This window comes from Leptosomus discolor, chromosome 17 (assembly GCF_034619465.1).
Source record: "Leptosomus discolor isolate bLepDis1 chromosome 17, bLepDis1.hap2, whole genome shotgun sequence".
Classification (NCBI taxonomy): Eukaryota; Metazoa; Chordata; class Aves; order Leptosomiformes; family Leptosomidae; genus Leptosomus; species Leptosomus discolor.
In genome coordinates, this window is record NC_141407.1 from 9,295,962 (window position 1) to 9,309,013 (window position 13,052).

The 13,052-nt window shown below is 37.7% G+C and overlaps 1 protein-coding gene across 1 annotated transcript in view; it reads left to right on the forward strand.

Annotated features, from left to right (window-relative positions):
- SLC9A8 (solute carrier family 9 member A8) overlaps positions 1-13,052 on the forward strand; it is a 29,927-nt gene that overhangs the window by 11,942 nt on the left and 4,933 nt on the right. Inside the window, exons 5-12 of the mRNA XM_086474647.1 lie at positions 1,888-1,971; positions 2,915-3,016; positions 3,698-3,732; positions 4,821-4,964; positions 6,246-6,384; positions 8,249-8,354; positions 10,769-10,885; positions 12,449-12,531. Coding sequence (XP_086330773.1) covers positions 1,888-1,971; positions 2,915-3,016; positions 3,698-3,732; positions 4,821-4,964; positions 6,246-6,384; positions 8,249-8,354; positions 10,769-10,885; positions 12,449-12,531 — 810 coding nt within the window. The remainder of the gene's footprint in view (positions 1-1,887; positions 1,972-2,914; positions 3,017-3,697; positions 3,733-4,820; positions 4,965-6,245; positions 6,385-8,248; positions 8,355-10,768; positions 10,886-12,448; positions 12,532-13,052) is intronic.

The following is a 13,052-nucleotide window of genomic DNA, read 5'->3' on the forward strand; positions in this document are numbered from 1 at the left end:
TACAATTGAAAGTCAGTTAAACAGCCACAAAATCAGCATTTTGAAATAGCTTCTTACTGGTTAAATAAAATAATCTGAAGAAGATCATGTATGTAGAAAGGAAAAAAGAAAGCTTAAAGTATGGTCTGATTTGAGCACTGATTCTACAAACACAGGAAATATTAATCATAGCTAGTGAATTACGTAGTTTATTTCTGGTAAGCATTGGTCAGATCTTGGGAGGCACTGGGGATGCTGTGTCCCGTTGCTTACGTTATCAGCTGAGGTAAAGGGTCACGATACCACATGATTATTTTCCTCTTTAAGGTACTTTCACTGTATTAAAGTTTAGGTTTTAACATAGGTTGCCATAATTTCAGGTGTGAAATGTTCTAATCAATAATTATTATATACCTTATTAAATGGTTTTAAGTGGTTTTAAACGTACTAGATAATTTTTGTTTATCTGATATGAAAAAAAAAATAGAATATTTAACTGAAAGCTTTATCCATGTACAAAGGAAATCTTGGATCATATTCCTGGCCTAAGAACTCTGTAGTGTAGTTTCTTGCAATCATGCCTTACTAAGTCTTCATTGGACCTTGTTCTTGCTGATGATTCTTGCTGGCTAGCGTGGCTGATACTTACAGTCCTGGTCTCTGCTTCAGTGCAGCACAAATTCAGTCCCTCCTTTTTATTATTTCTCTCCTCCTTGTCCAGGTCTGCTTTCAGGGGCTTTTAAACAGTGTAATTAACCAGAGATGGGGGGGGGTGGGGGGTGTTCTACTGCAGTTACTGTATTGACAGAAACTCGGTACTGTGAGCCATCAACACACAGAGTTGTGTATGCAGGATAATGGGCTAGAGCATTTCGGTGTAAAGGATGGGTTTTATTTTCTAAGTCCCCCAGATCCTTTAAGATGATTATTGCTTGTACAGACAGGAATGATACTTTAAAGAGATGAGTACTTCTTTTTTGAAAGCTAGTGTTCTAACAGAAAAGTCAATCAGCTGTTTAGCCTGGGTTCAGACAAATTAATCGTTGCTTACAAAGGTGACAAGTTCTGCTCTATTCAGAACTGTGGGAACCAGGAGAGAACCTGGTGGGTAAAGAGAGAGGCATATTCAGCCATGATTAATTTGCTTTCTGTGCTTATCCTGCCGGCAGAAGAAAACAGGATGTTGGTTTGGGAGTGCAACTCCATAAAGCAGTGTTAGCCAAGTGATGAGATAGGTGACAAAGAGTAAGGTCTCCACAAAGTAACATCTTACTTCACAGTAGGCTTCATTTATATCACTCTGATGGTAAAAAGGAACCTTCAGAATAGTACCATTAAATTACAGGCATAAATTACATTTGTCAAGAAGAATAAAGCCTCAGAATCTTAACAGCGGTATGTATCTTGAGCCTGTTCACTTGCGAGTGTACTAAGATGATGATCCGATTCCTTCTTGTTAGGTGATGAGGTTTCTAGTGAAACTGAACTTGGTCACAGTTAGCCTAGGTTATATTCAAACCAATGGCCAAGAGGTCACTGTTCCTTGGCAGTCCTCACAGATTTTGCAGCTGTGAGAGAAAATGGGAATACTTTCTGTGGAAACAGAAAGACTTTTCCTTTGCCATAAATAACCTGTTTTCTGTGCAGCTTATTTGGAGACAGTAATTTTAAATAAGTAATGCCTAGATTTGTGTCATTGGATAAAAAACCAAATAGAAGTAGCAGCCCTGGAATAGTTTACTGTTCTTCAGTCTTTTGTTTTGTGATAAGAAGGGAGAAAGATTAATGCCATTTTCATTTTCCAACGTTTTTGGTTTTTTTTAAAAAAATAATTTCCCTTTTGGAAGATTTTATGTTATTTCAATAATTGTCATATCCTTGAAATTATACTTCATTTTTATTTTGCAGGAAGAAGAAATGTTTCGTCCAAATATGTTTTTTCTGCTTTTGCTTCCACCTATTATATTTGAGTCTGGATATTCATTACACAAGGTTAGTCCCTGCCAGACCCCCATTTTACATATTCAGGTTTTGTTTGGAACATGTTCTGCCTTTAGTTATCTTCGTGAAGTTTAGAATAATTGCATTACATTCGATCATATTAATCATCAGGGAACTGAGAATGCAAAATTTAAGCCTCTTCAACCCAGAATGCTGGCAGTATAGCTTATTACTGTTAACTGAATGTTGGCAAGGTGTTGGGTACTGCACAAAGGTTGTTTTCCTCGTTTGGAGAAGTTTCTTACATCAGAGCTGTACGAGGGCTGATGTGAAGGAGGCAAAATGGCAAGGAGTGGGATCAGAAGTGGGAAAGATGGGGTCACTCCATAGCTAAAACAGAAGTAAATGTTTACAAGGGTTTTCACCCTTTGCGTGGGAGCCTGTGTTTCAGTGAACGTTTCTTACAGCGCTAGTCCTGGCTGGAGTGGTTCTGGTCCTCCCTGTGTGCTGCCTTTCTGCTTGAGCTGTGCTGCAGGAGAGGGAGTGAGCAGTGGGTGATAGTAATGCCATGAATTGGTACCAACACTGAAGGTCTTTTCATACAAAATCACAACCTAAGAAATGGACTAGCAGCTGGGAAGCTTACAAGCCTTTTTCGTGTGCCCTGTCTACAACAGACGGATTAATTTAGAGTTCTGTCAGGTGGGGAATGTGTCAAAGTGCTGGTGAATATCCCGCTGGGACTGGTTTGTTGTCAGGGTAGCAGACTGACATCCTGTCCTGGGTATCAGAGGGATTTGCTGTTGTCCTCAAGAGAGCAGGACCTTTAGGCAGATGGTGTGGGTGTATGTCCTGGGGTACCTGGAACCAAACTAATGAAGCTTTATTATTGGAAAACAGTTGTGAATCAGAATCTAATTTAGATGCAAACCCAAACATGAGTTTTCCCTCAGATCATTTTCACTAAATTATTTACTTTATTATTGTTTTCCAGGGTAATTTTTTTCAGAACATCGGTTCCATCACTCTGTTCTCTGTATTTGGCACTGCAATATCAGCTTTCATTGTAGGTGGAGGAATTTATTTCCTGGGCCAGGTAAGAATAACTGCTTTGAAGCACTTAAGTTTATCCAGCTTGCTCTTTGAAAATCCATTTTTCAAGAGCAGACAAACATAGCGAAAGTGAATTCCTTGGTCACAGAATCCAGTTCTCTGCTACCACAAAGGCAATGTTATGTAACCGCTTTCATAGACAACTCTGAAAACAATTGAGACTTGATTTTTATTTTTTTTTCTTAGTCTTCTTATCATAAGGCTGTTCCAAAACCCATATTCTCTAGAGCAATCTTTCAATTTCCAGTTTTAAACTTACTTGAACTTCTGTCAATAATTCTTTTCGCTTCTCTGTTTTGGTGTTTCCCCATCGATTAGATATAGACATAGATTATTATATTTTCTCTCAGGCTTCATTCTAGTAGGGCAAACAATCCATACTTTCCTCTTTGCCTCTCACATTTCCATTCCTTTGAGTGCCTTAGTTACTCTGCTCACCTGTATCTGTTCCAGTTTCATGTGGTCTTCCCTGATTTTTGGTCACCAGAATTGTAGCAGTAGATCACTGTTGGAGGGCAGAGTTAGGCTGGGTAACATCACTACTGTGATTTTTTTTCATGATAACAAACTTTGGATTTGATTAATAGTTTCATTTTTAAAAACAGCAGAAAAACACAGTTGACTGTGACTTTTTTTTTTTTTTATGTTTTACCTGTTCTTTCAGGCTGATGTAATTTATAAACTCAACATGACAGACAGGTAAGCTCTTGGGGAAATGGTGTAGTATATGAAATGAAGCATTCTTCAAGATAACTGTATAAGGGAAATGCACTGTAGTTGGTCAGCTCTTCTGGTTATTGTTCAGATTGCTTAGATTCAACATGGTGTATGAAACTAATAAATAGATCCAACACTGCTAAACCCTATTTCTTACACCCTTATTTCCAAATAGTATTCTGTACTCAGCAATTTTTCTAGACAGGAAAGATAATGAGTTTTTTAACCAACATTTAAAGTTAAAACATGTAAACTTTTATTAGTTAGTATTATTAATACATATTATAAGGGCACAACTTCCTTGTCCAAATCTTCTCTTAAAAGACAGAGTGAGTTTTTCAGTATCAATAATGTGGATTTTTCAAGAACTTGCCAAAGGATATAATTGGTTTTTCAGGAGTACGCCACCCTACCATTAAATAAAGTTTATTCCTGGATTATTTGGGATTTTTGTTTGTTTGTTTATTGTGTAGCCAATATTGCAGTTTTCTGTTAAAATCCATAAATAAATCAGGTGGCAAGCAAGAAACATAACAAATAAAACATGCATGAACAGCAGAAGTCTTCCTTACTTGATTCTGGTGTTTGACTTTACACAGCTGAGCAGTCCCATTGCCTCTGTGTTGTCTATCTTTGGATTCCAAAGTAATGAAGTTTTAGCACTTCCCTTTAAATGTTCCTCTCTAGTACTCCTGATCAGGTAACACCATGCATGTATGATACATACTTTGGGCTGTGTCTGGAAGGTTGACTGGTTTCTCATTCCTCTGATTTATTTTTTTTCTTATGTAGCTGGAGTAAGACATAGATACTGTTGAGAGCTGTGAGATAGGTATTTCTCCAACACCTCTTCCAGCTGGACAAAAACTTTTGTCTTTGGAGTATCAGTAAATGAAAACCAAAAACTTCCCTTTTGTCACTTCAAGTTCTTATGAATGGGAAAAGAGCATAACTTCTCACTGTGTAGAAGCTCTAACACATAACGTCTTTGTTACTAGATGTGTGTATAAGTTTACTAGGTACGTGCTTTTCTTTCATCTAGTTTTCTTTTTTGTTTTCTGTTCTCTCAGTTTTGCATTCGGCTCTTTAATATCTGCAGTTGACCCTGTGGCTACTATTGCCATTTTCAATGCCCTCAATGTGGATCCTGTACTAAACATGTTGGTTTTTGGAGAAAGCATTCTCAATGATGCAGTCTCTATTGTCTTGACGAAGTAAGTGCATTTGAACTACGTGTGTTTATGGAGACAGCAGCCACGTTATTCTCTGTTGATTAGTTACTCAGATATACAGTAATTCTTCCATCTACAGTTGGAACAAAACATGCAATTCTGGAGTAAAGCTGAATTTTGTATGATCCTTCTTTGTTAAAAGCAATCCAGAACATAAACTGTATAGGCAGAGGACAGTGAATGCATGTCTTATCACCACTACATCAGTGCCTCCTCTCATCGACCCCAGATAGTTGATTGCTTTCTAAGTCCATATATTTACCAGCTCTCTTTCCATCTGAGGGTCCCGACAGCAGAAAACCAACATGTGTCCTTTCAGACTTGCATAAAAATATTTACCTTGCCAAATATGCAGCTATTGACCTGGCTTATACCCAGAGTCACACCCTAGTTGGGGGAGGGCTGGGGATACATCAACATTCACGCAATAGTTTTATATTTATGTTGGGGCTGTCACGGGGAAGAAGAACATCCAGTACCCTTATCCTTGGCCCACGATAATTCTTTGGGGCTGAAAGGATAAAAAAAAAAAAAAAAATCCTCATGTTATTGCTGAAGTCAGTAGATGTGACTATGAATGTATAGAGGGAGTAAACATACTAAGTAGGTAGTGGAATCATTTTTCAGTGAACTAATTGCTTTTAAAATAGTCATGGTTCTTTTCTAGAAGACCGTGAAGGCTAACAGCCGTCAAAAGGAACATTAGTTAGAATTTGTGTCGTCTTTGCATGGAATTCTATGAAATACATTCCTGAAATTCAAAGAGATTTCCCCCTTTTCTCCTGAGAGCATGTTTTTCTTCAGTGACCTTCTTGTCTCGCATCCATACCTAAATATTTGATGAGAGGTCTTCCTGTTCGTTTGTTCTCTGTGGATCACGTGATCCGTCTCTCTTCTTTTTCATGCCCTGAGTTTTTACCACAGCAAAATGTGTTTTCTTTTGCTTTTTGAAGTTTGAAAACTGTTTTGTAATACTGGGCATTATCATAGCCTATTTACGCCATTCTGGGGATTCTTCAGAAGAGCAATGCTGGATTTCCAGACTTTCAGCAGAATTAGGTTTCCCTTTGGGGATTGCACTAAGACTTGATTTAACGTCTTTTGACATTCCTCTTGTTATATATATCACAGTAAAAGCCTTTTAAGAGTGGTAGCAACAAAAAAATGGAAGTCTTTGTTGTTGTTGTTCTCAGAAGATATTTGGTATTTTTGGATCCAGGCTTAGAATTTATAATGTTTTATTTATTTTTTAATTATATCTAGCACAGCAGAAGGTTTAACAAGAGAAAATATGTCAGATGTAAGTGGATGGCAAACCTTTCTACAGGCACTAGGATACTTTCTTAAGATGTTCTTTGGCTCTGCAGCACTTGGCACACTTACTGGTCTTATTTCTGCATTAATATCCTTTTTTAATTTTGGCGATACACATGTATAGGTTGGTGAACTTCAACACTCTTAATAGTATTTTTCTTTCCTATCTTCTCCAGCATTTCTTAGGAGTTATTTCTTGTTAGACATTATTTTGTTGGCTGAGGATTTTCTCGTGTTCATTTTGGTTTTTTGGGTGTGGATGAAAAAGTTACATCAGATTTTTATGAACATAATTAAGGTCTGAAATGCTATGTCATAGCTTATATTATGTGCATTGGAGTGTTCTAAAATATGATAATTGTTTTGTAAATTCAAAATATATTAATTCCATTTCAATACTGATCCATTTTTACAAGCATATGGCTCCTTTTTTTACATACATAAAAGTTAATTAAAAAGAAAAAAAAAAAGCTGCTTTTCCCAAGGGATTTTGAGTCAGACCAGCTCATTTGTCCCGATTTATCGTACTCAGGCAGCTGAATACAGATACTGTTCTATTTGGATTTACATTGAGTTATATTCTGCCTCTTCCATGTCCATGAACTGGTTGCTAAACAACCCAGAAGCTTTTCTGCTGAGATAAGGAAGGATGTTTGTTGTAAGTCAGACACCTTTGTTACTTTTCAGAGCTTGCTTAACGTTAACACTGACTTCACTGTAGGTAACCTTCTGTGTTAGGCTTGTACAAGTCACTCATGTCATCCGGGACATACTGTTAAGGGCTTTGTAAATAACAAGAACTGAGTGTTTGATTAAATATAGACATATTTCTTCATATAGACATATTGGTTCATTAGCCTGATTCCATGAACTTTTAAATAGTTCCATACATTGCAACAAAAGAGGGAGTCAGATGTTCAACAGTTCTTTCACTGTTACCTATATGATATTAAGACAAAGAGAAAAGCAGCTTATTTGCCCTATTACAGTTATTTGTGCCTCAGAGTATTGGATTTGCCCTAAGCACGCAAAATTTTGGTGCAGCAAGGGACATCTCTTACTGGTTGCCAGAGATAAATATAGTTGGAGGTTGTTGCTGGTTCATGAACCAGGATTAATGTGAACTTCCATGTCACAGGCATCTAATTCTCTGAATTTTAACAAAGATGGTGGGTGGAGTATTTTAAGTGTTAAGGCAAGGATGTGATTGAAGGAATGTTCCTCAGTGTTAGTATTACTGCAAATCTATCGTATCCTTTTGAAAGTAACTAGAAGTCTGGTGACTGAACAGAGCAGATTGCTTGCACGCTTAGTGTGGCAAATAACAGTGTCTGAGGCAAAATCTACTTGTACTTGGCAGCTGTGCTGCAGAACCGTGAATGAGGTGCAAAGCAGAACTTGCAGCCCTTGACAAATGTCCACATTTATGACTACAAATGTAGAGCAAGTTTTAAATATCTTGAGTACCAAAAGGGCGTGATTTTTGTTAAAACATAAATGAGAGCTATTTTACTTTTAATTTGCTCTTTCATAGCTCTCCCCTATTTTTAGAAAAGCCTTTTCTATTTAATGATTTCCGTGGATTTTCTGCAATAGTTTTGGAGCAGAGATTTCAAAGACTGAACGTGTAGGGAAATGGCCCTTCTAGATCCAAACAAACAATTTGGCATGTTGTTACCAGAATTGTGTAGGTACATCAGTAGCAGATCTTTTCAGTCTCTAGGTCTGTCCATTCTGATAGACTTCTACCAGCAGTAACTTCTGTAAGAAACACTGCTCGTAAGATATTACTGATCTTTCCATACTTGAGTCAATGTGTAGACTTTATTAACTAGTCAGTAGACAAGTGCATTAAGCATAATCATTGTTTTGTTTTGTAATGGAATGACACAGATTTAAATTTTTCTTTGGATTATTTTAATTTACTTTTTCCATAACGTTTTCATGTGTACGTGCTAAAGCACATTGATTTAAGGAAGACACCCTCCCTAGAGTTTGGGATGATGATTATCTTCGCTTACCTTCCTTACGGACTTGCAGAAGGTATCTCACTCTCAGGTGAGTAGCAAAATGGATATGGGCAAGTTTCTTTGATAAATGTAGGGAGTAGGTGTTAATTGTTCTAAGAGGGCCCTCGGTTTTTTACATGTTTTCTCATTTAACCTCTGCTCTTACTTTTAACTTTGACTTACTTTAAAGAAACACTTATTCTGCACTTTGTTATAAAAGTATAGAAAAGGTAATTGCAGTTTTCATAAGCATTAGTTAGCCAACGTAAATACTAGCATTCTCCCCAGTTTCCTCTGCTGAACACAGAATTACAATTTCAGCTGCACACTGTGGATCTCAGCCACGTCAGCTAACTTAGGTATGTCCAGCCTACTACCCTGTAGCTGTCTTCTGCCTGTCCTTCAGTGCCATTTGGGAAATCAGCTGAGACCACTGAGTGTTGTATATCTCTCTGAATACTTGGTAGAAGTTTTGCTGAAGGCCATGAAAGAGGCTTACAGCTGAACTTCTTCCATCATTCTGTAGAATCAAGTACAAAGACAGGGTCCAGTTCTGCTGGATGCCCAATGTCTTTGACCTTTGTTTATTTAAGGGTTTTTTTAAGGCAATCAGCTTCCTGTCTCATTTCTCAATGAGAATATGTGTGAAATATATATGAAACCTGAGCAAGCAGTTTGATGTGTTGAAGTATTTGTATTGCTGTAAAAACAAGTTTTGCCTTGTGAGAAGATTATTCTGGAGGGTCTCAGCACGTTGTGTTTTCTAGTTCTAATTTATATTGCTTATTAATACAAAATTATGCTAAAATATTACAGAATTACAGTGCCATTGCATTATATAGCCAACATACAGAGGTATGTTGGTATACAATGAAAGAGAATTTATGGTAAGATTCCTAGTTAGTTACTCTCAGGATGATAGAGGTTCTTTGTTATTTTATTTGTAACGACAAGCTCTCTAATTTGCTGAAGTGCCTTCAAGAATGACTTCTCAAGAAATATAAGCTTCGAATGACCTTAGTCAGGTCACCTCTGTGTTTCAAACGAAGGTTTCTTTTGACTGTATCTCAGCTTTCCTAAGGCTTCCAGTTGTGTTCATCAGGGCCACTCCTGGGCACATAGCTCCAGCCAAGTATTTCTAGTCTTTTAAATGTCCCTTGTTTTGGGCAAAGCAGGCCTACTCCCACCTGTCAGCCTGTGCTCTCAAGATCTGCATTGCAATTGATTTCTTCTGGATTATATTGTCAATTCTGGTCAGTTATTTCCTCACAAGGAGTACTGTAGTTGTTCTTCAAGTGGACTGCTAAATTTTTCCACAGTCCTAACCATCATCTGGAATGACATCCTTTGCAGATGTAGGTCTGTGCAGCAGCCATGGAAATGCTTAAAACTTCCTTTAAGATACCCAGCTCCCCACGAACAGTGAACAACTGACGGCATCTGTAATATGTCTTGAGCAGTTAGCAAAATAGGTTGAAATTCATATTCTTCCCATAAATAACCAAGAGCTGGGAAGCAATGAAAAAAATCCCTAGCACAAATCAAATATTTGTGAAATATAGTGAAATCTGAGGTAGCTGTTCTGGCCTGTGATACCAGTTGCTGTAACTCTGTTCAAGCTTTGCATGTCATTAGGGCAACTGAACTTTGTAATGGAGAATTTGGTGGCTTTTCTCATAGTTGATAGCCAAGATTAATCTCTGTAGTAACTTAACAGCAGATGACCCTTTCTGCTGGAGGCAAGGGACATTCTGCACAGTAGCATTCCTTGCAGGCCCTACATATCAGGCTGTACCTTCCTTATGGTTGGACCCAATGATCTTAAAGGTCTTTTCCAACATAAATGGTTCTATGATTCCTACAAAGATAATTTTTGCCCTGAATTCTCAAGTCTCAATAGCTTTTCTGACTCTCAGATTGATAGAAAATTGGGGTACACCTGTGTGTGCTATTCGTTCTTAATTTTTTATGGTATTAGGTGTGGTCTGCCATACTGGAATGGATTCACACCCATGCCCTGTTGGTCTCATTCTGCTTCTGGTGCAGTGATTTGGCCTGGCTGATCACCAGGTAGGAAAGGATGACTCACTTTCTTGGAGAAGTGAATCATACAGCTCTCTAGCCCCACTATTCTCAAATTGGTTTTATTCTTCTTTTGATCTCACTTCTTTACCGGTTAGGAGAGTGAAAAGCAGGAAAAACACTCAAGAACTGGCTTTTTAATTTCATCGCTTTTATGGGAAAACATGACATAACAGGGATTTATTCTAGCTTGCAAGTGACCTGTACTGGGCCTCCTAGTATTTAATATGACCAGTGAAACGAGACCAGTATGAGTAGCAATGGTAATAGAAACCCCACTTACTGCTTCATATGCCTTTGTGTTAGTAAGGGCTATAAACACAAATATTTGCAGAGTGCAAACTATTCTTCTTTTGTTGACTGCCACATTTTTATCGACAGGTATCATGGCAATCCTCTTCTCTGGCATCGTGATGTCTCACTATACACACCATAACTTGTCCCCGGTTACACAGATTTTAATGCAGCAGACACTGAGAACTGTTGCTTTCATGTGTGGTAGGTGCTACCTACTATTACTACCTAATATTAATAGATTAAAATTTTATTTGCCTGAAATGGTGATTCTGATGGGAGCAGCAGAGGTGTGAATTTTCTTCTAGCCATTTGTATGTCAGTGGTACATGTCTCTAAGAGAAGAATTCCTAATAGTGGAGGCTGGAAGGCCTTTTAACTAAAAGTCACCTTTCCTGTCATATTGGATAAAATGTACAGTAAATCTCTCTTTCCCATCCTGCAGGCTCCTGCTAAGATTTGCCACGAGATTGATAACCAAATAGAGATTTCTGACTCCTATATTCCACTGGTCTATTTTTAGTTTTAGGAGATGGATTTTTAGCAGTATTTTTTTAAATGGTTTTGGATATAAAAAGCTACTTGCAAAAACAATAGCTTCACAAATTGCAAAGAAGTTTTTGGAAGCAGTGATACAAGCAGCTCAGAGCCCCATAACCTTTCCATTGCCTTTTACAAGCCAAACTTTCAAAGAAATGGCATGCCTCTGTGCTACAAATACATCTCTGTTTTTTAGGGGATTGCATGAAAGTGTTCTGTATTGTTTGCAGGAAGATGCACTTGCAGCATGGTCAGGGAGTGGCCTTGCTGCAAACAAAACTTAACCACTCATTACCTGAGCACCAGTAGCTCATCAGGGTTTGGTCTTAATCCATTACAAATGCTAAAAAAGCACATATTCATTCAAGTCACTGTAAAGGGGTTATTTCACATACTGTGCAATTTTGTACAAGTTTGCAGTAGGTTTTGAACATGCAGGTGTAAGTAGCCAGTACCCAAAGTGTGACCAAACAATGTCTTATGCTGCAGTAGCTCAGGTATTGCTGCTGTTTGCCCAAAACAGTCCTCGTTTTAACTGCCTTTGTGATAAGGAACCTACCTTGCTAGGACAGCAGTGAACTGATGTAAGTGAACTGACAAAACATCTTGACTCTGCAATTATCTGATCGTAATATAGCATTGTGGAATAAACTGGATTGCTGTAGTCATTGTGCAATGGTCGTACTATTCCAGATTTGCAAACATCACTTCTAGAGGTTATTAGAGTATAGAAGGGTTGTTAGATCATACAGTGCAGTATTTTATTACAAAAAAGCCATGAACTGCTGCCGCTTATAAGAATTTAGTGAATCGAATACTTTATAATAGCGTTCAACTTGCAATAGATGAGATTGTGCCAGACATTTCAATTGTATAAGGAATCTGATTCAAAGCTACAGAAGTTGTTAGTAGTCGCTCCTGTAGCTTCTGTTCTGCGGCTTGTCCTATATTCCTCAAGTAAAAAATTCCTCAGTCTTTAGAACAAGGTTTTGCTAGCTTTATTCGTACTCGTTATAATTCACAGCTGAAAAAAGCCTACACACAGGCGAAGGTGCTGTCCATTGATAGTGAGTGGAAGAATCTGGCCTTTTGCATAATGGCATTGGTGCCTGTTCTGTGCATTCAAGTCAGGAAATGCTGGCTTATGTACTGTATGTAGTAACTTATAACGGGAGTAGAAAAGGTGTTATAGAATTGTTTATTTAAGATGCGATTTCTCTTTTGCAGAAACGTGTGTGTTTGCATTTCTTGGCCTGTCGATTTTTAGCTTTCCTCACAAGTTTGAAATGTCCTTTGTCATCTGGTGCATAGTAGGTATTTACTTTCTTCCATACTTGTTTAGGTGCGGTTTTGGTATTGGGGAGGGGGAAAACACCTTACGGTTAAAATATTTTTAGAACAGTTGTTATGTTTTATAGGATTTTATGAAAATAGTTTTATATTTTTATATATTGCACAAAGTCAGCTCTCACTAGTAGCATGAAATTATTCTTCTTGTTCTCAGCACTTTGGTGTACAAATACATCAGTCTTCTTTAAGGAATTCCAGTTTGCTATTATTTTGAAGCCCTTCTGTGTAAGATTATTAAAAACAAGGAAAAGCACCTTGCTTGTTCTGGCCCTATCAGATTTATTAAAACAAAAGAAAGCTCAGAAGATTTTGAGATTATTATAAATGCCACTTTATTCCAGAAGTTATAGAATACAATCTGGAGGTTTTGCATATCTTTAGCTTCATATGAATGATTTGTGTGAATGGGCAGTTCGTAGAAGCTACAGTGCAAACAAACTAACATCAAACTCTGCTTTTATCTTTCCAGGACTACAGCTTT